The following is a 24,169-nucleotide window of genomic DNA, read 5'->3' as shown; positions in this document are numbered from 1 at the left end:
AAAATGGATTGGTTTTGACCCCGCTCCTCCCCCTAAGCACTAAAACTGGGCTGGAGGTCAGTCACAGTTTGCAGCTTACATTTTGGGGGGAACTCTTTCTCGAGTCTGCAGAACTGCTCGACCAACATAAAAACATATAACTAAATATAGCAATGAGTATATTTTTACACAGACTGCATCCTCCTGCAGTTTGCATGTCTGACACTTTTTTTCTGACATTTTATGAACCAGAGTGATTATTTGAGAAAATAATCAGAGGACTAATCAATAACAGACATAATTATCAGTAGCAGGCAGCCCTGGAGCAAAATGGAGGTGGCTGGAATTTAAATAGGGATGTTCAGAGCACTGGAAAATTACATGAAACAAATCTGAACCAAATTATTTTCAGACACTTCCCCAGTTATTCTGAATAATTCACAGACATCTACAAGCTACTTTGTACTAAAGACTAAAAAGTAAAAAGTAGGGGTCGACTGACATTGGTTTTTCAGGGCTGATACTAATCCCGATTATAAGTAGTTAATGAGACGGATAACGGATATTAGGAACTGATGTGCATTGACAATAAAAATGAAAATATTTTTGTCAATATTTAGAATTGTTCAAATGCTTTTAGCATGTGTTTTATCAACACTGAAACGTTCAACTTCAAGTTCCCAGCAACTTTTTTTTATTTATATAGCTAGTCAAGTGAAAATTAAAATTAAAAAATGAATAAATTAAAAATGTCTACCAGAGATTTTCTGAAGTAAAAGTGCTGACGTTTTCTTTTCCCTTTTTAATGAATTAATTTTTATCGGCGATCATTAAAATAAAATGCCAATAAAGAAAATGCCAAATATCGGCCCCAATAATTGGCCTACTAAAAAGTATTGATAGGGAAGTCTGTGGATAATCCCAGGTGATGGACGGTGTTTGTGGAAAGCAGTGCTGCTGCTGAAGTGTCGTATTTTAATACTGAAAGAAAAAAATCATGTATTGTATGACTAAGGCCTTGTTACATGCTAAGTCAATAAAGGGGGTAAGTTGTCATGTAACCCTTCATAGTTTTGTCTTAATGCCTTAATATGACAGTGTATATTTTTTTCGGTTTTATGTATTTATGTATTTGTTAATTTTAGATGTCATACTGACCTTTTTCGACGTAGATCGCGGTAGTCTCCTCTTATTAAACACTAAATAACAGCTCAATGACTATTATTGTAGTCCTGGTAGACTCTCTGGCGGTTAAAGACAAACTGACTACAACTCCCAAGAAGCAACCGAGCGGAAGGACTACACTGCGCAAGCGCACACCAACGGTCGCGCGGAGGATTTGAGTTCTGTTTGAATGGCTGAAGACGGAGTGCAGCGTAGTGTTTTCTAAACTTTTAGCAATGTAGAAATGGCAGCAAAGTTAAACCTGTCGGGGTCGCCGGATTCTGAAGCGTCGTCTCTAAACGACCAGTCCAGTAACCGGAGCAGCAACAGAAGTCTGAGGGTCGCAGAGAAAGAGAGGAGGAAGAACGGGGCGGAGGACCCGTTTGTAGCGGCCCTGAAGTACTTCTCTGACGGTAGGACTCGGCTCAGACAAAACGGTCGATAGCAGATGGTGGCGATACTGTTACCAACGGCACCAGCTGCTAGGATTTTTATGTTAACCGATACCGTAACGACAAACATGATCCCGAAAAATAACTGGACGAGGCCAGGATTATACTAAGTTAAGTTTATGTGACTTTGTTGTTGTATTTGGGGCGTAACTTAGCGTCACTGACAGCTAATGTTGCTAAATTACATATTAGTTAGCTCTCAACTGAGATGATAAGACAGTCCCAAACATAACTAGCATTATCCTTAAGTCACTTACATTAGTTTTATATAAACACGGACAACAATACGTGTTTAAGAGCTACGTTTTGGAGGATGAGACCCTGTTTTTTGTGACGTCATCTGTTGCTACTACGTGCGGGTCCATTCAAACTGAATAAAGTGAGTTAACCTATATATACATATAGGTTATATATACATATAGGTTATATATATATGGGTTATATATAAAACATCAAATTGAGGTTTATTTCTAATGGGTGCTGTCATATTAGACAAGGAGTTGACCTCATGTATTCTTTAACCTGTATAGTTAAATCACTTTCATTTATATAGCACATTAAAAAACAACAGATGTAGATATTGCCACGTCAGAGACTACTTTAGTAAAGAAATTAACCCTCTGAAACCAGAGCAAATTGCCTAGATTTTTTTTTTCACAAACATGGGGAGAAGGCAATGAGCTACTTAACATGAAATAACTCAAAATTAGCACCAAAACAAACAAACAAACAAACAAAAAACCCAAAAACAAAACACAACAAACAAATTCAAATAGCTCTATTTGAAAAAAAAAAAAAAAAATAGAAATACAATAAAAAAATAGGAAATTAACTAAAACATAACTAATATACACTCACATATACATATTTGTCTGGACATTTTGTCCCCTATTTTTCAAAATAATAAACTTCTAATAATTGAATGTGTATCCTAAACTATTTTCAGGTCATTTTCTTCTCACTGTTTCCTAATTGCTTGCAAAATAAGGACCAAACTGTACTTTTTTGTGAGCTATCGCTTGCTTGTTGGCTTTTTTCCCCAAGTTTTTAAAATAAACCAAACAAGAAAACTGATGCAAATCCAGGTTTCAAAGGGTTAAACAAACAAAGTGAGACAGTGAAACCAGCTTGATTGATACATTTACTGATGTTTGTAGACTAAAGACAATAAACGTGTTGTATCAAGAATTTATTATAGACTACAAAACTCCAAAACACGATTCCACTGTCCAGGTCACACAAAAATGGGAGAGGGAATTGGGCCTAGAGATATCTGAGGATGACTGAATGATACTTGGGAGGGTCAGGCTAGGACCATCAACTCAAGATCCTGGCAGGAATTCTGCTGGAAAATCATAATATGATTTGTTGTGACTCCAAAATTGAAATTTATACAGTGGGCTCTCAGGGGCAGGATGAATGCTGGAGGCTGTGTAGTAAACCAAGTGCAGATCATTTACTATTTTTTGGGCCTGCTCATTACTCTATCAGTATTGGCAAGAGATTACCAAATAAACCAAGAACGTGTTTGGAATAGAGGTTTATTGTTCTTTTGACAAATTATACTTTGGCAAATCTAAGAAAAATCTCATGACCCAGGACAGATACCTCTTTAAAGTAAAAAACAAAGTCGACCACCGCACACTGAAGAACTTTACTGTGACTTAATTCAGAGCGAGCAGTCGCCTCTGGCTTCTTCAGGTTCGCCCTGTGAAATTACATGAGTATCCACAGGTGCGATAAATACACGAGTCACATGACTATTATCAACCTCATTTTCCTTTTTCAGTTATTTCGGAGTGTGTCAGTAGAGTGGGTGCCCTCACCCTGCACACTTAGTGAGACAGACGGACAGCTGTAGAACTGGTAGTTTGTCCTTTTTTAAGACATTTAGTCTGCTGGACAGCAGTTAGTGTCCTTGTTGTGAGAAAATGGTCTGATGTGTAATTCTATTAACTGTTCTAGGCTTCTTGATGTTTTTGATAAGTGTTATAAATATTGTTAAATTGATCATAAGTCATGAAATCCTTGCTGTTTTTAAAATGCTTTTTGATATGTTTTGTAAATATTGTCATGTTTTGTATTATGCTCACTTCAGAAATGTTATTCCACCACATTTGCTTCAGATGACATCAGCACTACAGTCTCGTTTTCTGATGCTGAATGAGGAGCCTCTATATTTCCTAACACTTTGTGATGGATTTCACACTCAGCTAAACTGTAAAAGCCAGCAGTTTTCATGTGCTAGCCAGTAATCAAGCATGTGAAATAAGCAAGGTTTTTGGAAGAACCTGACAAACAGTTTTTGTTGTCTCAACTCATCTGCTGTCAGTCAACATCAACATAAGCAAAAATAAACAGATCTTGTTGATTTTGCATCTTGTATCTGCCAAACTGTGAGTATTTTAACATTTTTAAATACACATACACGCTCTGATGTGATGTTATCGTCCTCCTTTAGTTGAAGCAGGTACTCCTGTGCACGGGAACGATGAGGTGGAGAGGAACCTGGTGCTGGTGGAGAAGGTGGCCTACAGTAAAGGACTCTCCCCAGAGGCCGTCTCTATCATGCTGGAGTTTGCCATGAGCCTCCGTATGGGTAAGACAGTTGGCAGCCGCTGTGGAATATGGCACTTAATCAGTAGAGTCGTAGTAGCTTGGAGTGTGTCCCATCATGCACCAGGCAAGTGTACACCTTGGACAGATTGCCAGTTTATCATAGGGCCAACATCTCAATTTAAAGCCAAAAATTCACCTCGCCTGCTTGTTTTTGGACTGTGGGTAGAAACCAGAGAACACACAGGTACCCGTGCAGACATGGAACCTACTCCACACACAGATTTAACACCTTGTTCGTCATCAGTTTTCTTGTGCTGTGTTCAGATGCTTTTCACAAGCAAAAAGTCTGAAACCTGAGAAAGTTGGTTTGATATATTTTGAAAGCATGGTGGTAAAAACAGAAATGAGCAACTTGGCAGGAAATGTCCTACAAATTATAAAAAAAATACAAATAGTTAAAAGTGACAAGAAAAATGTAAAAATTAGTTGGATGGGATTATATGATATTATCATAAAAGTAGGGAAATCTGGGCTTTTGAATCATATCATTATAGCTGCAAAAATTATGTTACAGAAATAATAATAATTTCTTCTTATTTTTGCACTTCCTTCCAGTTTTTACTTTTTGTTGCTTATTTTCAGGTCATTTTCTTGTCACTTTTAATACATTTCTTGCTTATTCTTTGGCCATTTTTTGTGTGAAGTTGCTTATTGCCTTCTTCCTCTCACGCCTTTGAAAGAAATCAAGCCAGTTTGCTCAGGTGTCAAAGGGTTAAACTGCCTCTTACTGTGAGGTGGCAGTGTAAAACATCGAGCCGCCATGCTGTCTGAAATTTAATGTGTTTTGTTGCAGTTTAATTTACAAGAATACCAGAGCCAAATACTGCTAATGTGGTAGATATGGTGTACTATGAACACATATTTTCCCACAATCTAAACACATGGTAGCACACAAACTGTCTTTCTGTCTTCCCAGAAGTGTAGGAACACATGTGCATAGTACTAAGTGTTTATTAAAGGCTTGGACAGCTGACATTTTATACTTCAAATTTGCTTCTTTCACCTGATCTTTTGTTTCTGTGAATTTCTTTGTGTAGGTACTGTTCTTTGTGCGCGGGTGCTGAAGTTTCTAATTCCTGCCACTGTGGTGCCGCAGGAGGCCGTTGTCCGAGCGGTGGTTTGGCTGGGGGTCGGCAAAATACCTGTCAACACACAAGTGAGTGCAAATTTAATTCGTCCAAATTATTTTCATCTGTATTTTTGTTCATGATAATTTACAAATATGTTGGTTTGAATAGATGTATTATTTCCCTAAAAGAATTATTGCATTATCATAATTACTGAGCAACATAAATCCTTTGAAGTACTTATCAATTTTCAATAGTAATTTAGTTAAAAACATTTTTATTATTGTATGTGTTATTGCTAAGATTGCGCCCATGTTAATATGTGATTACTTGCACAATTTTCAGATTCTTTTTATAAAGTGGGTGTTGACCGTATTTGACATGATTGATGCAAAGGACCAACTTCGAGCTATCTATGGCTTCATCTTCAGCTTCGTCACTGACGAAAATCTGGTATGTGTGCTGATGATCTTCGCATTGTTGTGATAAGATGTTTATCAAAATCTTGTCATTGAATCAAATTTGTATACTGTTCCTTTACATGGGACTCTGAGCCACGCATTTCACATTTACTAAGCTTATTTGTCTTTTAAATTACATGTTTATTTTTTTATATCAGAGCTATTCTTTAAAATAAAAGATTAAAATGACAAATGTTTATGAGGTGCCTGCCTCTAGAGACAGACTTATGGTGATGAATTAAGGTTAATTTCTGCCTGACTGGACAGATATTGTGTTTATCTGGTTATGGCCTAATAAAAGAGGATTGGGCTGTCCTGTTTGGTCACATATGAAAGATTGTCTGCTATCCAGTGTAATGAAATGAGTGCAGCACTGTAATGTGATATGGGATTCACCGAAAAATAACTGAGATGTGATGTTATTATCTTTCGTCACATTATTTCAGTGTCCTTTCATCTGCCATCTGCTGTACCTTTTGACCAGAAAAGAAAGTGGTAAGTTGAACATTTTCACACCTGAAATAGGATTTTACTGCTATTTTTTATAGTTAACTACATTTTTTAGCTTTTATTGCTTTATATTTTCTTTCCTATTGAATGTGTTTATTGTATACACCTAATACAAAGGCAAAATTCCTGAATGTGAAAACAACTTGGCAATAAACCTTAATCAGGTTTCCTCTTTTCTGCATTTTTATCACTTCTGTTAGCATTATTGACTTTTTTTTTCTTGTTGTAGTGCGAGTCTTCAGAGTCAGGAAGCTACTGGAGCTACAGTCTAAACTGGTAAACCTGCTAATTTGATGCCCTCTACTGCCATTTATCAAAGCTACTACATTATTGACTTACTCAGTACTTAAATCCATTCAGTAAGAGATGTTTTTCTTTCTCCACATTCTGTGCATTATTCCCACAAGCAGTTATTGTTGTATTCTGCATTATTAGGAAACATAAATGGAGATTCTGACTCTATAGATGTATGACATTGATTGTGTCGATAACGTTTCCTCAGGGGAGGCAGCCGTTCCTGCTGAGCCTGCTGTCACTTTACAAAGTGTTTTGCCCTGAACTGGTGATGCTCTCCATCCCGTCTCGAGTTAAGGTTTGTGCATGGCCTTTGCAGTTCATTCTGCCGTTACAATACAGTATGACCATCTCACTGTATGCTTTCCATTTTCCCTTTATACAGAGTGGGTTTAGGAACCACAATATGCCCTGGAAATCTGCGTTGATTGCCGTCCAGAAAAGGAACGGCTCCCAGGTTGCCTCTGGCATCAGTCTGGAGTTAATGTCTAAAGATAAGACCAACTCCAGGAAAAGGGTATGAGTTTTAAGTTTTAGATGCACTGCTTATTATGTTCACAATTGCTCCTGCTACACTTTTTTTGTGCTGCTGCTTGCCAGTGCCATTTCATTGCCAAAATGTCAAAGGTGCAGTGTGTAGGATTTAGTGTTATCTTGCGGGTGAGGTGCCCCTCAGCCCTTCCTTACTGAGCGTTTAGAGAGCCTACAGTGGCCTTCAGTCTCGGAAACCATCTGCTGTCAGTGTGACCGAGATAAGCCACTGGAGGAGATGGCCAATATTTTTGGAGATTCAGTGTAGCAAGCGAATATCCGAGCCAAGACTTCTTCCTTGTGCCATTTATTATTTTTTAAATCTCAATAAGATATCTGCATATGAATGCCGATGAAGATTTAATAAAAGCTAAATTGTTGTGCGATGATAGCTGATAACAATGTCAGGAAATGAAGAGGTGTGCTGTTATTTGATTTAGTTGTGTATGTATGTATTGTATGTAACTCGGCACCACTGAAAATAAGGGTTCTCCCTTGATGTGCTCTCCGAGGTTTTAAATGAAATAAATAAATGAGTGAACAGATTCTGAAATTGCATTTCAGCAAGTGTGTTCCTCATGGACTGTGTTTCTGTTGCTCAAACATGATTGGTCAATACCTTTTGGACTACAAATTGAAACAAGAGTGCTTCTGATAACTAGATCTTGTCGAGTTGCCTACAGATTTTGCGTACATATGTATATATACGTGTAGAGGACCTACAGTGGGCATGTGACCCGTTTTCATAGGGGAAAGCCTTCAGGTAACATTCGGGACTACTGTCAAAACATGGTGGGTTGCTTTTGTAGACATGAAGGGCTCATAAGCTAATGAAATCACAGCAATTACTAGTTTCATGTGATTATAAACTCATGAAAATATAGTTATGGATATTATATTTCATTTCTTGCAGTAGATGCCTCCAAATCCAACACACTGTTTCTTTTAAGTATGCAAGTGTAGGGTTGTGTAGTGTGTAGTGTAGTGACAGGGTTAGAAGACAATGCCAAGTACTGTATCAGTATAGTATATACTTGTAATTAATCTGCTTATCATGATTTTAGCCTTTTATTAATTCCAGGAAGTAAAAAAAAATCTGGCATAGGTTTAACTTTATTGACTTGTTTACTGTGCTCGCTTTCTCAGAAACACTGCCACCTGGAACTGCCGGAGTTTAGTTCTGTCGTCAGCAAAGAACCTCAGACTGAGCCGTCCTCCATCAGAAAGGTGGTCCCCCTGGTGCAGCTTCACTCTTTCGCTCAGCTCTTGGAAAATATGCACCGTATAGAGGTAATTTCTCCTGGGAACAAATCTCTTGAGTTCTGCATCTGCGGAGTGCTGCCTCTGCCCCCTCGCTGTTATGCCTCTCTTTCTGCTCCCGTAAACCTCAGCCTCCACAGTTCAGCTGTTCGTCCCATCACACCTGTAATGGGAACAGATTGTATATCATTTAAGCATGAAGATCATTAATCATTTAGGCAGCTGAATAAAATGTATGCCAGCCTCTCCATGCCATGAGGATGTGTAACCTCAGTGTGTTTAAATTGTAATGTATCCTCTTTGCCACCGGGTGGTGCTGTGTCACCGTTATAGTTCTGTCTGTATGTCGTAGTCGTCCACTAACATCTTTGTTCCAGAGAAACCTCTGCAGAGGTGGCCTGAGGCTGTAATTTGTTTATCAGATTACAGCATAAACAAAAGCGCAGTGTTTATCCTCAGCCATTATTCTTTTTACTGATTTAGTGGTTTATCTCTCCTATATGAGTAATGAAAGACCTGACTGAGATGTAGCTTCGTAATCCATTGGATGAGGACGAAGTTTCATAGCAAATGGTCATGTAAAGAGGCCTCATTATAAATGTCTATTTGCCCCGCAGATTCAGTGACCTGATAAACTAATATAAGTCATTTTAAAAGGCTCGCAGACTTTTATGCGTCACGCGACATAAATTCGCCTCTTTTCTCCACCTACAAAGCCAACGTGAGCAATAAGGCTTCTGGACAGCGATAGCATCAACTGTGTTTATTGCCAGGAAAGCTCTACTTTTTCTCCGTATCTCAGGAAAGACAGATGAGTACAGTCAATCACACTCATAAAACTATTCAGTAGAGGAATTGACAAAAGGATCATTGATTATTTCCCTCATTGCCTGCACTGCTGTTATCTAAAGCAGCATGGTGCTGTCTCAGTTTAATGATACAGTTACTCCATAATTATTGAAGAGCTGAGCTTTGTCCATTCACAGTCTGTCTGCTCCTCTGTCTAATTTATTTATTATACTGATAATGTCCCCATATTGGGAGGCAGCTGTTCATACACAATAAGGGACTGTATCAGCTATCCAGTGTGATGGCAGAAATGTCCCAGTGCTGGTATTATGGGGATTACTGGATACTGAAGAATTAGCTCAGCGGCGGATTGGTGGCCCACTCAGTGAAAACAAGGACATGAGAATCAGTTTATTCTTATTCTGTAGCAGGTAAACACCCTGATTTGAAACTGGTTTGAGGGAAATAATCATGCAAAGCAGCATTTTATGTGTGTTTTTGTTTTTTTTTTTTGCTGCTTCTTCATATTCATAGCCTCTCAATCATAGTTTCTTGCATGTCTTTCCTGTTTCTTCATTTTACCTCCACCAGCTGCCCGCTCAGATGGGCTCACTGCTGGGCTCCAGTCTGGCACTCCAGTACCTGGACTGCGTACAGGATGAGTCTGCCCTCCTACGCCTCAACTTCTGGCTAGGCTACGCTCTTCACGAAGGTACGGGAAGGGCGGGGGGAGTCACCAACAAACTTGTGCAATTTTCTATCAGGAAGATTCATCCATAGCAAAGCTGACCTTGAGTTGAACCCCAACACATCACCTAGTTGGCATATCAAAAGGATTCTTTCAGAGAGAGGTTTAAAAGAGACTTTGTATTCCCCTGACTTTTTGACTCACTAAGTACCTCTTTTTGCTGTCTTTGTGAAGAATTTTTGTTCTGCAGCGATGGAGGAGCCTCCCAGAATTCAGAAGAAGCTCTGCATTTTCTGAACAAGTTGCTGTCCACGCAACACTTTCTCCAGGTGAGCCTCACACTGCAGGCCCTGATGACTGCCAAGATGTTTCCACATGGTATCAACATGCGTCCTGGGTGATCTGATCACAAGTGGACAGCTCTGACTCTGTTGTCTCTTTACACCTGGCATCACAGTGCGTCTCGAGTGGCCACTTATGATTGGATCTCATCTCCCCCCTTTACATGCAAATAAACTCACAGGCTACATCATTTCCATTTTCAAAGATCAAATGCGTTATTTTGTTTTTTAACTGGTGTGGGATTTGTCATGCTATACTTCCAGCCTTCACTATTTAAAAGAAGTCAAATCATAATTGTATGGCTATGCACTGATCAGGGGCCCCCCTTGCCCCTCTCTGTCATGCTCTCTCTCTTTTTCTGTTTATCACTTTATTCATTTAACCTTTATTTTATCAGAAATAGTCAGTGTTTCGTAACCACATGTGCATTTGGTGGTCCAATAGTTCTTAATCCTGTTTTTAAAATCTCCTGTCGTATAATATAGTCGAGTTCAAGGTCACTGTAGCTGACACTAAAGTGAGAGATCAAAACCATTAAAAGCGCTTTTACCAAAACAATGAGGGTTCAAGAAATGATGTACATGGGTTGTCTACATAATTGAAGGTTCGTAGTTAGTGGAAAACATAAATAAATAAAGTAAAAATATATTAGAATGAATAAAGTAAAATGCATTAGTATGAGTTTGTTTGGTCCATTTAACAGCAGCTGTGTTAGCTCATGCCATGCAAAAACACGTTGAACTGACTGTTTGCCGGGAGGAGGAGCCGTTCAAAAGAGGGACCTTCAGTGTATAACTGCACTAACAGAAGGTTTTTGGGTTGGGCGTTAGATTAGTAAGGACGTTGGCTGAGTAGGCGCTCCTGCAGCGTGGCCCGAGGCACTTTAGTGTACACACTTTTGTAAGAATGCGGGACTATGTGGCCCTGAACAACTCAGGATGTGGTCTGAATCTCAAGATGCATTGGGTGCATTGACAGTTGTACTTAAAGCTGTCCACTTGTGATCTGATCACCCAGGGTGCAGTTTAATACCAGGGATAAACAGGGCTTATATTTATACCTATATTAATTATCCTGCACCGACATGTTTAACTGATGCAGCACTGTAAAACCACATTCAAACAGGGATTCACAATGTTTTTAATTTGTCTCTTTTCTCCACCAGGAGGGATTTTCCAGCTCAGAGGCTTTTCTCTACAAATTTCTCAATGTTTGGGACGGTTCCCTGCTTCGTCCACAGATCCTCGGCCTGCTCAGCAACATTCCTGTTGTCCCCAGTTCCCGTGAGTTTCCCCACATTCAGTGATCTGTTTTTGTGTCTATCTTTGTCAAACACACACACACACACACACAGCCTCACACACAGCCTCTTCTTCCATTGGAATAAAACGGCAGCATTGTTTCCATGTTAGACATGCCTGCCACACTGTGCCATATCCTTGGAACTGTATTGAATTTTATAGCTGTACAACTGTAACCTTCTGTCTTCCTTGCTTCAGAAATTGGACAGCTTTTGTTTGAGCCCCTCATGCAGCTCTTCTTCACATCCTCGCTGTTTTTCAAGGTAGGCTTTCTTCCCAGAGCTCCTGCTACTGTACTTGAATTACAAAACCTTCTGCGCTTAGTTAATAGAGAAGATGCAATAGTGTTTGTGTTGTAATTATGAAGCAGTCATTAGTGCCTCTGTATTAGCTTAGTGATTAAACTACTGTGTGCTTTGTGCTTTCTCTCTTTATCACACGTCTGCAGTGTGGACTTATGGAGTGTCTAAACAATATGCTGCTGAAGTGGCTGACCTGGCACTCGGTGTATGCTTTGGAGGACGACTTGGACATCAGCCTCAACAGCCACACCTCCATGTGAGTCTCAAATCTACTGCCTGCTACGTGTTCATGTCCTAAACATAAACGATAGTGATAGACCTGAAACGGTTCTGAAAGCGCTTGAGAGCAGCAGTGTTATAGCTGGTTTAGCTTCTACTGTCAAGCCAAGAAATCTTCAGTTCTCACAGGGCTAATAAAAGTGTTGAGGAGTGGCCTCAGTTTTATTTACTGTTGACCAGTTGACTTTTTGTTCCAATTATGAGGTTTATATGATCTATTAATCAGAGTTATTACCTAATTTGTTTTGAGTCCAGCATTTAATTTTTTTATTATACCAGATAAAAATGTGACTGAGCTCCCACACTGGTCTATACAGTAACTTTTAGTCTATAACTCAAGCCATCTATTATCCACCACCAACCAAAGCAACCCAGGCAGAACTGTGTATCGACATGTTTTCCTTTTGGTTTTCAGCCCATTTATTCATCAAATCCTTTAATTGAAATTTGTTTGCAGACAAAAACAGGCCTAATCTCCAGTTAAATGATTTCCAAGCTTCTAAATTAAGGGGTGGAGTCAGTGTCAGTTCTGTTTAAATACCTGGGCTTCAGCAGTATTGAGTCCTCGTACATCTAATCCCACAACAAATGATCCAATAAGTAGAGGGATCCATTTTTTATTCAGTGCCATTTCCAAACTCACCTCTGGTATTTAGGCAGAATAAAACTGAGAGATTAGGTGTAAGAGTCATTGATTGTGTATTTGTGTACGCTTTCCCAATATCTCTCTTGATTCAGTGTCTGTCTTTTTGTGTTATAATGAACTGACGCCTGTTCTGGGCGCTTTCTACTGTCATATCAGAGACCTGAGTCACCGATAGAATAATACTCCAGGAGAAAAACTCCTGACTCATGTTACAGTTTTCACTCATCATCTTTTTGGTTAACTCTGACTCTGCTCTGCCCTCTGTCCCAGAAACATGACTCTGTCGGGGTTCAAGGATTCAGTGATGGAGCTGGTTGACTTTGTGGGTCGGCTGGCTTCTGTCGGCCTTCAGCTCGAAGGCTGCCACTCTCTCCTCCTCAGCTTCACCCTGGACTTCTATGAGACGGTAAATGAGCTGATGGGTGCTAATGATGATTGAATCTACTTTGTGACTTTGGCAGGAGAGATACAATTTGCAGCCAGTTCTGCAGCAAGTTTTGCTTATTATTACTTCACTTGTATATTTGAGCTACACTTTGCAGAATGATGTATGTGTAGAGTCTGACACTTTGAGGCTGCTGAAGGGGGAAAGTTTCTATGCGCTCACCATAAAGTCTGATTTGAGGTGTACATACCGAGATGATTTGTGACACGTCTAATGAGGACACTTTTAGTGCACACACACTAAAAATGAACACAGTAAAGTCAGGGGCATCATGCATTCAGCACTTAAACTTTTGAAATAAAAAATATTTTGTATATTCATAGATTCTGGTCAGAGGGAGAAGATACTTCTTAAAAACCTTTTAATGAAGTAGCTGCATTTTTATGTTGAAAAAACACATTATTATTCAAAGAAGAGTATTTTTACTTCTCGGACCCTTTAACCACAATGTTCCCGCTCTAGTTAGCAGCTGCACATAGAACTTAAGTAGTAAAGGTCACAAAACAGACTTGAAATAAGATTAATATGGAACAGATAACAAAATATATATATCAGGTCAGAAGGTTAACGTAAGATTTATGAAATATCAGCATACAGTGAACATAACAAGGAATATTGAAATAAACAGTATGTGCAGTACATTTGAAATTCTGTAGAATAAATGCATAAAATGAATAAATAAAATCCTAAAAAGGAAGATATATATTTTAACCAAATCAACATTTTAGAAACTCTGACAGAAGGTATGGCTTGCCTCCAATTCAGAGAGAAAGTTTTGAAAATGTGTGCAAAGAGATGAAGGAACAAAGAAAATACAAGTGGAGCATAAAAAGTTGTTTCCAGCTTAATTTGGAAAAACAAAATTGTATAAATACAAAGATAGGATGCCAAGAACAACTTCATACACGAGTGTAAACTTGCCTCAAACAAAGCAGAGTTGTTAAAAGGCTTCAGCCATGAGATGAACTGTTTGTTGCAAAGTGTACAACTTTCTCTGGATGTTTTTTTTTTTTTTTTTTTTTTTTACATATCTCCAGGGTTCCCACTGTCATTACATTACTACAAAATTCATGAAATTAGAAAAAATGTCGACAGCCTTGACAGAAAGTTTTGGAAATGTTTTGAATAAACATTGTTTTGGCTGATGTTTAAAATATGTTCATAGAAATCCCCAAACATCTCAAGTCTAACATTTTGTGTAAAGTCAGCATTAATCTAGTGCTCTGCTGTGTGACCCTACTGTTATCTGATACACATAGACCGGTGTTCGGTGTTGCATTACGTCATAGCCAGCCCACCCCCCCCCTCAGGATAACAAAAAGGAAATTGACAAAAAGCGGTTATATAGCCAGTGAACCAAGACTTTCACACTAAGATTTGAGTCACATGAGATCCGTAATTATTCACTGTCAGTGTGGTCAATTGCTAAATGATGCTGGTGACAGTTACTGCTGATGGATTGCTAAGCCTGAGATGAAGGATGGTGCAGTACACTCATACAGCATAGCAGCATCAGACTGTCGTCTACAACTAAATCTCATTTTAGATTAAACTATTAACAACACTTAGTATACCGGTGATTCAATCAAATATACATACAAATATACATATTTTTTATTGCATCACTAGGTGTCGTGATCCAGATGTTTATACATGTACAGATTTGATACGATGTCCATCAGCCTTAATCTATTTAGGTACTGCGAACACCAAGGTTCAAGCAAGGTAACAAAATTAGTCATGTTCGTAAAACAAATGTTAGTTTAACAACAAATAAATGCATACATACAAACTTCAAATTACTCATAAATTCTAATTCAAACATGTCTACTGCCCCCCCCCCCCCAAAAAAAAAGGGAGGGGGCCAAAATTACAAAACACTAGCAGCTTATTCCCAAAAGCACGGGAAGTGCATGTATAATGTATGATATAATATAGGCTTACCCATGTTAAACTGCTTCAATAAAGTCATGAACCTGGGATCAAATGTTTGAGAACTGTATCTCTCTCCTGCTCCAGGTGTGTGACACGTTTCTGAAGTACGGGCTCCCCCTTGTGGTGATGCCTCCACCTGGAGTTTTTTACCCAGCCCTATTTGCCACTGACCCTGTTAGTGTGGACAGACTGGCCTACATCATGTACAGGTGGGAATTCTTCATCTCCACGCCACGATGCATACACTAACTATACACTTAATGTAGTATGTCACATGTTGATGCATATTTAATGATGGAACAGAACTGGAATCAAATGGCTTAGTTGTATGTATATATTAATACATGATTTATGATAATGAGAGTCTAAGAGGCAAGGCACTCAAGCCCTCTTCTGCTTTTTATGTAGAATCCAGGCGTCATTTGTAACTGCAGGCTTTAATAACACAAATCCTTACAGTGTTGGCTAATTGACTACACCCCAGGGCTCCGAAGTCATTCTGCCAAAGCTGAGCATAAAAATGCCATGGCAAAGGAAAATTGGAACCTAATTGCATTTTAGTTTTTTTTCACAGACTACAGAAAAGAAGCAGTTTTTAAGTAATTCATGATCATAGAGGTCACTGGTCTTTCCTTTTTTTGTGCAGGTACAAGGTGAACTTGACATCAGCCAAGAGTGAAGAAAAAATCCGAGAGGTAAAAAAAGCACTTACTTAAAATACTTTCTTCTTGCTCTACACGTCTGAAAATGAAACATGCTGTGATTTACATTGCTGTGATACTGTAGAAGAAAATTTTGGTCCATTGCACAGAGTACTTGACATACAGTGTGGAGGAAATGATTTTCTATTAGCAGTGATTTGATTAGAAGAGCTAATTTAGCAGTTGTCTCAAAGCATGGATTTTGAATGCATTTCTTCTGATTGCATTTACATTTCAGGCATTTAGCTCGAGTGCTCTCCCGAAGTGACTTGCTGTTTGCTTTGATTCACTGCGGTAGCTTTTATAGATTTCCCATCTCTCCGTCGCGCTCTTTAGGAATTCACATGCGTCTACCTAAAGCTGGTAACCTTTAATACCCTCTCAGATGAAGACTTAAGAAGTTGTTGATTTTAATACATCTGCCACTGCGAGCTGTGAATTTACAAGTACATGTCAGGCAGCCAGCACGCTCCCCTGGAAATGTCAGAGACACTTTTTATTAAGAAAAATGGACTCTGTAAATGGCACGCAAATTAATCAGCACTACAGACATCAGTTGTGGAACTCTGCAGATATCGAGAGTGGTTTACTTTCTTTGTCGGCTTTCTTTTGCTTGCTTTCTTCTCATTTTGTCGCTCTCTTTTTTTGAATTTATTTTTGTTTATTTTTTCAGCAGGCCTTTCACATCAGCGGCCAGACGTTTCGTGAGTTCAACCACTACGCAGTCGTCATGGTCAACTGCCTGTGGAACTCCAAAATGTTTCAAGCAGGCACAGGCGTACAGCTGGGAGAGGAGCTGCTGCTGAAGAGCAACGTGCCACAACACTGGACGAGCTTCGACCTCATCCACCATCCTGCCTTCATGAGCTACGCCGTCGACTTTCACCAGAAGGTGAGTGGGGACCGTTGGGGATGTCTTGTGTCTTACAAAGATATTTGGGTCCCTGCTGCACACCACATAATCGGGAGAAGGAATCAAGTACTGGAATACCTTAAATATATTCCCCTATTTTTAATAAAGTACTTAAGATGTCCTTGAAATTCAAATGAACCACATAACACTGTCTTAATACAGAAATCAACGTGCCGTTACGAGAACGGTGCCAACTGTGTTTGGGGAAAAGGGGGGGGGTGTACTCTGTGGTTCATACACTGCAAAATCCTAAGTAGCTTTGGTTTCTCATCCTTTCTGGTTAATTTCACAACCTTGAGTTACATTTTTGATTGAAGAATGTTGAGGCCAACATGGCGTTTGATTTCTTTTAAGCCTTCTTGTGTGTGATCTAAATCAAAATATGGAAGAAAAAAATGCCCTGATTGTCCTTGAATCAGTCCTTAGGTCATCTTACATAATACCACTTCCTTTACGCTAGCTTAAAAAATGATTAAGTTTGGGGCTTGCATTATACCATTAAATTACTCGCCCCACAAATTTGCTCCACTCTGGTAACACCAGAGGGGCTATGTTAGCACTGATAAACTTAACATGACTTAACTCAATTGAACCGATGATGATGAAATGAAACTACGTGAAGACATCAGTATACAAACTCTCACGCAACTGGTGCAGTAAAATCCAAGTCTCATTTAATTCAACAATTGTATGCTCAGTACTTCCCAAACACCAGCATTTTCGCTAAAAACCATGGTATTGGAGTCTGGTTTTGAAAAGAGCGTAAAGTTTCACTTTTAGTTACATTCCAAGTAGTCGGGTTTTAGCAAAAATTCATGTGTTGAAGTACTGAGCGTACAATTGGATGAATGAGTTTTGTAAATGCATGTTTTGATGTAGTTTAATATGGTCCCCAATCAATGAATCAATGTTTTTCGTTGAGGTAAACGAGAAAAATGCTGTAACGCGGCATGTCTTGTTTTTTCAAATAGTTATAATTGAAAATGAATTATTTACTTTGCGTGAAGTAATTAAAAATGAAGAAGTACTGCTTAGAAAAGCACTTGAAAGTCCTTGAATTTAATTTTGTAATGTCTGCATAAACCCTACGCACCCTATGTAGCTCTTGCTTATTTTGAAAGAGTAAAAGGTGTTTGATGGATCGCGTCTCTACAGTTTGGTTAATGGACTTACAGTCAAGACAAGGAGACGAATGTGGTATTAATGTATCTTTCATAGAAGATACATTAATACAGAAGGACATTTTATTATTAATGGGTGCTGCATGAGACGTGGGTTTCATCATGTTTAATAATACACGCACCTTTTTTTGGTTCGGTCCAGCTGCAACATCCAGCAGCGATCTTGTGAGATTTAACGCGGTGGGCTGACAATGAATATTAATGTTCTCTCTTTATCAGTGTTGGCCGGGGACAAAGGACATGGACCTCAATTCCATAAAGGTACAAGAGCTCTGCTTTTAATTTCTGCATTTATTATAGACTTCACATGTAGTTTGATATGAATCAGTCATATTTCAGAGATTAAGAGAGATCGTTTTGATCATCGAAAACCTTCAGATGTCTTGAATGTGACTTGGTGTGTTTCTGCGTGTGTGTGTGTTTCAGCATTCCAAGCCGTGGAGCTGGTACCTGGAGTATTTGTTCAATCAAGGCTATGACGGCCTTAAACAGTTTGTTCAGAGCAACATCAGTCGGCAGCTGGCAGCAGGCGACGGGCAGGACGGCAGCCTGTCCGCACAGCAGAGGTAGATGCTCAACTCAATGGAGAGTAAAATCAACCACTTGCATCTTTCCCCTTTTTAAAAAGACTTGTACATATTTCATCTCCTCGTCTCCTCCAAGTGAACTACTTGCAAGCGATCTGAGTAACTTTTTTATGTACATAGATGTATCTGTGTTTATTATCTATTCTTACTTATAGTATTGCCCATTCGGCGACAGCGACGCCCTGGCAGCCATTTCCCAGAAGCAGTGTCAGCAGCAGGTTGAATTTCAGGGAATTTATCCTTAAAAAAAACAAAAAACAGAAAAGGGGATCATTGGAAACACACATTTGTCTGTCAGGTTGGTTAGATCTTCCACATGGCAGAAATAAAATACTTAACAACTTATGAACCATATAAATGTTGACAAATACTCGAGAACAAGTGTAAGTCTTTTTTAGGTATTTTATGTTTATTTTGCAATAAATAAAGTCATTCTTTGTGTAATGTTAACGCTCTGACCTTGAACCGGCTGCTTACACTGAAAACATATTTTTCTTAAGCTTACTGTTTATGTTTTTATGTTATATTTGTTGTACAGCTTGCCGTCTGCAAAACCTGACTCTTGCACCTTGATGAAAATAAATAAGTGTAAGACTTTTACTTTAATAAAATCAATCTGTTGTGTCTTAATCACATTATACTGCAATACGTCACAGTGCCCTCATGTGAACCTGATATTTGCCTCTTTAAGATGGCATCAGTTGCATGAGAATCTGTTGCATGGATAAGTGGTCTTGTGTATTCTTCAGTGAGTCGCCTCGCCATCTGGAAAACAGCATTTTGTTTTAATTGAAGGACCCATCTGGATGGTTAACAGGCCTCTGGCTCCTTGGCTACCTCTGAAAAAACACTGGGTGAAATCATTGTATGCCAGGTACATGCAGTGATCAGCTCAATCTCTGCCAAAACATATTGACCCAGAACATGTCACATACTTGTTTTGCCCCCATGATTATGTCGTTATTTAACTTTTCTATCGCTGTAATTTGGGAGAAACACAAAAGGGAGGATCAGGAACATCCATAGGTAAGCATAGGTGTAGATTTCGGAAGGGGTGCGGGGGACACGTCTCCTCAATATTTAGGATGAAGAATGTGCACTTGTCTCCCCAAATAACAAAGTTGCAGAGGACAAAATTAAAACATTTACACAATGCATTGATGCAGAAAAGGCACAAATTGGTGCAAAGAAAAATCACCAGACTTAAGGAAATTTAGTGTTTAATGGTCACAATTTTCTAGTGGGAAAGCCCAATTTCCTGGTGTGTGTGTGTGTGTGTATATGTGTTATCCATCCCCAGTGTCGACACCTAAACTACACTCTTGCTGTGCAGGTTGGCACATAAAAAAGCAAACATTAGTGCAATTTAAGGGCTTTAACTCATTATTTTCCCCACTCTGCTATTTTTATTATTAATTGATGGATTGTTTTGGCTTTTAATAGTCAAGAAATGGTGAAAAGTCAAAAGTTTACACAGTCCAAGGTTACATCCTCAACAACTGTTACATCCTTACATTCTCAACCTCAACAAAGAAACAGCTCCAACGCACCAAATATTAAATTTTAATTTTAAATTATACGAGACATTTGAAAAGATGAGACCAGCATTTTTTTAAATTATTATTATTTTTTTGCATTTTTGCTTAATTTAACAACTTAAAGGCCCAGTGTACAGGATTTAATGGCAGCTAGATGAGGTTGCAGAAATAAAACTTCCCTCTGTCAGCCTAACACGTAGGAAAATTACAGTGGCAGACGTGAAAACTAGGTTTGCGTCATCTGACTAGTAATGCACTAGTACAGAACTATTGTTTTCGACCACTTAAGGCACTATCATAATCACACTACTTGCCACATTCACCCATTCGCACATGCAAGGCTACCATGTAGATAGATACTTTATTTTTTCCTGGGGGGAAATTGGTTTGACTTGACATTTCCGTATATCAAAATAACAAGAGTGAACATGTCAGTAAAGGTACCACACACTTACATTGCACCTGAAGTAGGAATTAGATAAGATGGGACAAAGGAAGATGTTTTATCAGACCAGCTGGACATAGGCTACTGATCCTCACCTCTGAGGATTGTTTGCCTTGTTCATAACTATGTCGCTATAAACATGTTAAATATTTGGCAATTTATGTAAGGTGCCATGTGCTGCTCAGTTTCTATACATTCACACACACTCAGTGATGGAGGAGTCATCATTGTTTAATTCGGTATTTTGTGGACCGGGGAAGCTGGGGATCGAACCGCCAACCTTGTGATTACAGGACCTTCGCGTTTGAGCCGCAGCTTCCTTTCTTTGTCCGTCCTGCGCTACCATAGAAACAACATGGCAGCTAACGGCTCTCTCAAAGGTAATGGAAACCAAGCTTTCTCGTTTTTAGGTCATTAAAAACTAAATAAAACATAGATATGAATTATTCCAACCGTTTCCCAGCCAAATTAGCATGTGTATGCTGGTTTTTCAAAGATGTGGACACCAAAAGTGGGTATTAGAGTAGTAGTTTCTTTTTCGGGTGTATCACCCTCAACTGTACAGAGGTCAGTTAAAATGTTACATTTTTTTCCACATTTACACTTTTTTTATGAATATTTGTCGCTTATTTGGTCTCTCGTTCAAACTTGGCGCTGGTTTAAGTCTGAACGTTGTTAAGTTGTGTCCTCCATTGCCCTTTATTGCATGGCGCTAGCATAGAGGCTAAAATTAGCAAGTTCGGTATTTTGTCCCGGACTCGTCCCGTTTCTTGTCAATCCTGGGAGCTAATGTCGATTTTAACATCTTCCCATTAAAAAAAGTCATATGTCAGCAGGTGTAGGTCGTTTTTGTGCAGAGGGAAACGGGCTTCATATATAATTTTTGCATGTATGTATTATTGTCAGCACTGATTATTTTTCTGTCATCCACTAAACACATAAAAAAGCTTTTTAATTAACAGTTTTGAAAACAGTGGTCCATAAAAAACACTAATGAAAATACATGTGACACCAGTAAGTATAAACCTAACAAAAAATACAATAAAATAAAAATAAAATAAGCACAAGTAGGAACACACACAGGCTTTGCGAGATTTGCATAAATTAATAGGTTTTTTTTTAAACGCATATCTCAATATTAGATATTGATTTAAGATATATGAATGAATATTAGTAACAAATCAAGTGCTTAGAGTGAAATATTCTTGCCAAAATATCTTTGGAGATCCGACTGAAAATCAGTCCAGAAGACAATTACATGTACACATTCACAAAAGTAAGTGCTCTAATGTTTCATTTATCATTCATACCAGGAATGTATCTATAAATAAGTGTAGTGGGTAGTATCTGTGTATAATTGTATTAAAGCAACAATTTGATTTTGTTTGGCAGCATTGTTTCAGCTCGACAGCATTGCAAACCTGACACAGTCTTAATTTTACAAAAAGCATCCACATGGGAAAGTGTTTAGTATGAATGCTTATTGTTCTGTCTTGACAGCAAAAGAAAGTTGGGTCAAAAGTGACAAAATTGGTGATCACGGCTTTGTTTTTCCGTGTCGTAGGCTTTATTCAAGCTGTCAATCCACTGTCGACAATGATGAAGAGCTGCAGGGAAGATGTGCTCCCTCAACCTTGAGCCACATCTCATCCTGACAGTTTTCTGTGACTTCAGAGCCTCCCTCCTGCAGCTCCCATAACACACCACAGCCACCGAAGTTTTCTGGACAGTATTGCGTTTTATTCCAACTCTGGCTTTTGTGAGATGGTGATATCGTGTGTCCAACCAACCGGATGAGACCCCCGGTGTTTGCCGTGGCGCTGGTGTGAGTGAGCGGAGCCACCTTAAAGAAAAGCAGTCCGCTGATGTCAGAGACACAGACCCCGCCGCCGGTGAAGCGCTGCGCTGCTCCGCCGTTTCAAATCTTCATCTGCGCTGCTGCTCTCCTCACTTTCCTTCAGCTCATGTCTCGCCTGCATCCCCGGGAGTAGCTGATTTCAACCTCCTCGCCAACACATTCAACTGAGCTGCGCCAGTCATACCTGAGCCGAAAAGAAAGAAAGGTAAGATTGTTTAGTGCTGCTTCTTTTTTTGAGTGTTTTTCTCTGCAGGAAAATGTGTTTGATAGAAGCCGGTTAACCTCATATTCACGGCACACAGAGGAGTATGGTGTGACAGGCTTCTTTAATTGCCTTTGGGTCACTCCTGTGTATGTTGTGCTGCAGTTAGGATACTATGCATCGTCCTGGTCACAGTTTGGAGGCTGAGGTTTCATCCCTGTGATGGATGGTGTTTGCCAGATGAGCTTCGGGATAACTACTGCCTGTGTGTGTGTGCTTCTGGCCGGTGGAGCTCAGAACAAAAGGTGCGCAACTGGACGTTTTGGCAGCAATTTTTTGGGAACGCATCTTGTTCTTCCTGATTGTTGTCCTAAACAAGCTCTCAGTCTGCATGAACAAGCTGCACGGACCACAGTTTCTCCATTCACTAATTGCGGATCAAAGGAAGTAAATTTACCGACACTGATTTTAAGTGTGCGCCCCAGTGTGCGCTCGTTTTGTGGAGACCAGAGGAGAAAAAGAGCATGCCAGATCTTTCTCTGCAAGTTTACCCTTAAGTGGCGCTTCCTTCTGGAAAGAAAAGAGCGTTTTTAGGGCTTTTCTGCCTCATCGGTTTGTGTGGGTGGAGACTGACGTGTGATGGCAGACTGAGGTGTTGAGCCGGATTTGAACTCAGGATGTCGCGAGTAATTATGGTTACAATTACACGGTGTGCGTCTTAAGCCCCAAGACAGTTTTATGAAGGCCCCCAGGTCGTAACTCAGTGTGGGATAAATTGGGGAAATATTCGGATGGAGGAGTAATGCTGCTTCTGTGGATATGACAGCAGTAGCATATATTTACAATCCAAATGTAAACAAAATAGTATAAAACACATGATCTGAGCCTGCTCTCTCAATGTGAATGACAGGTGTTAACAGCTGACAACAAGTAAATTAAAGTTTGTTTGCATCATTTGCTTGCAAACATAGCTATACAGGCCTATATTTAAAGCGATTTTGCTTATTTTTTCCATCTAAATCTCCCAGTATATGAATATCAGTCACATTTACATACCTATAGTTGACCCATGACAATAATTTACTGGTCTATATACACCAGTTGTACATTTGTCACTGCTGTTCTTTCCAAATGTTGATTTTTTTTTTTTGTTCATTTTGAAGAATCAATCAAACACATAAACATAAAATCTCTTCATAAAAAAGTAATCATCTTGGTTTTGGACATCAAAAGCATCTCTCTCTTTCTCACCAGCTGGTTTTGTATTCTTTCATCTTTGATCATAAAGCTCGGTAATTCTTGGTGTTCATGGCTCAGTTCAGGATGAAATTGAAGGTCTCAGGAAGCTTTAAGTGGTTTATTTTGGTAAGAAAAAAAAAGCTGAATAATGTTTCCCTCCCAAAGGGGGAATGAAGTGACATCCTGCCTCACAGAGAGAATTTCCTCTGAAAAATGACTTTTATGTTGTCATTCTGCAGAACATTTTAGTGTTATCAATCTGCATTCATTTAAAATAGCTTCAAGTAATTTTCATGGACAGTAATCCTCCTATACTAAAAGATCCGTTTCCTCAGAATCCAAAAGCCTAACAGGAGCACATCTGAATTATCTTCAGGGAATCCAATTTGATGTAATGATAGGTTTGCACATCTTTTGATCTCAAAGGCTGCTGCACAACAT

At 39.1% G+C, this 24,169-nt stretch overlaps 1 protein-coding gene across 1 annotated transcript; it reads left to right on the top strand.

Moving 5' to 3' along the window:
* The first annotated feature begins 1,306 nt into the window (after nucleotides 1-1,306).
* cenpi (centromere protein I) lies at nucleotides 1,307-19,029 on the top strand. The gene is made up of 20 exons (XM_042493322.1): nucleotides 1,307-1,556; nucleotides 4,057-4,194; nucleotides 5,252-5,370; nucleotides 5,627-5,734; nucleotides 6,189-6,237; nucleotides 6,482-6,528; nucleotides 6,755-6,844; nucleotides 6,932-7,063; nucleotides 8,224-8,367; nucleotides 9,718-9,838; nucleotides 10,049-10,143; nucleotides 11,322-11,439; nucleotides 11,656-11,720; nucleotides 11,906-12,015; nucleotides 12,955-13,090; nucleotides 15,149-15,273; nucleotides 15,711-15,759; nucleotides 16,439-16,657; nucleotides 18,079-18,120; nucleotides 18,286-19,029. Exons 1-20 carry the CDS (start codon nucleotides 1,388-1,390, stop codon nucleotides 18,427-18,429), a joined length of 2,220 nt encoding a protein of 739 aa, XP_042349256.1. The 5' UTR covers nucleotides 1,307-1,387; the 3' UTR covers nucleotides 18,430-19,029.
* Nucleotides 19,030-24,169: the final 5,140 nt, after the last annotated feature.

This window comes from Plectropomus leopardus, chromosome 9, assembly GCF_008729295.1.
Source record: "Plectropomus leopardus isolate mb chromosome 9, YSFRI_Pleo_2.0, whole genome shotgun sequence".
Classification (NCBI taxonomy): Eukaryota; Metazoa; Chordata; class Actinopteri; order Perciformes; family Serranidae; genus Plectropomus; species Plectropomus leopardus.
The sequence above is the reverse complement of the archived record's forward strand: the minus strand, read 5'-3'. Positions and strand labels throughout refer to the sequence as shown.

Bases quoted from the DNA above. Each gene is read 5' to 3' on its own strand.
- cenpi (XM_042493322.1), top strand. From the start codon at position 1,388: ATGGCAGCAAAGTTAAACCTGTCGGGGTCGCCGGATTCTGAAGCGTCG. The intron at 6,238-6,481 runs GTAAGTTGAACA...TTCTTGTTGTAG, and splicing joins TTTGACCAGAAAAGAAAGTG to TGCGAGTCTTCAGAGTCAGG. The intron at 13,091-15,148 runs GTAAATGAGCTG...CTCCTGCTCCAG, and splicing joins CCCTGGACTTCTATGAGACG to GTGTGTGACACGTTTCTGAA.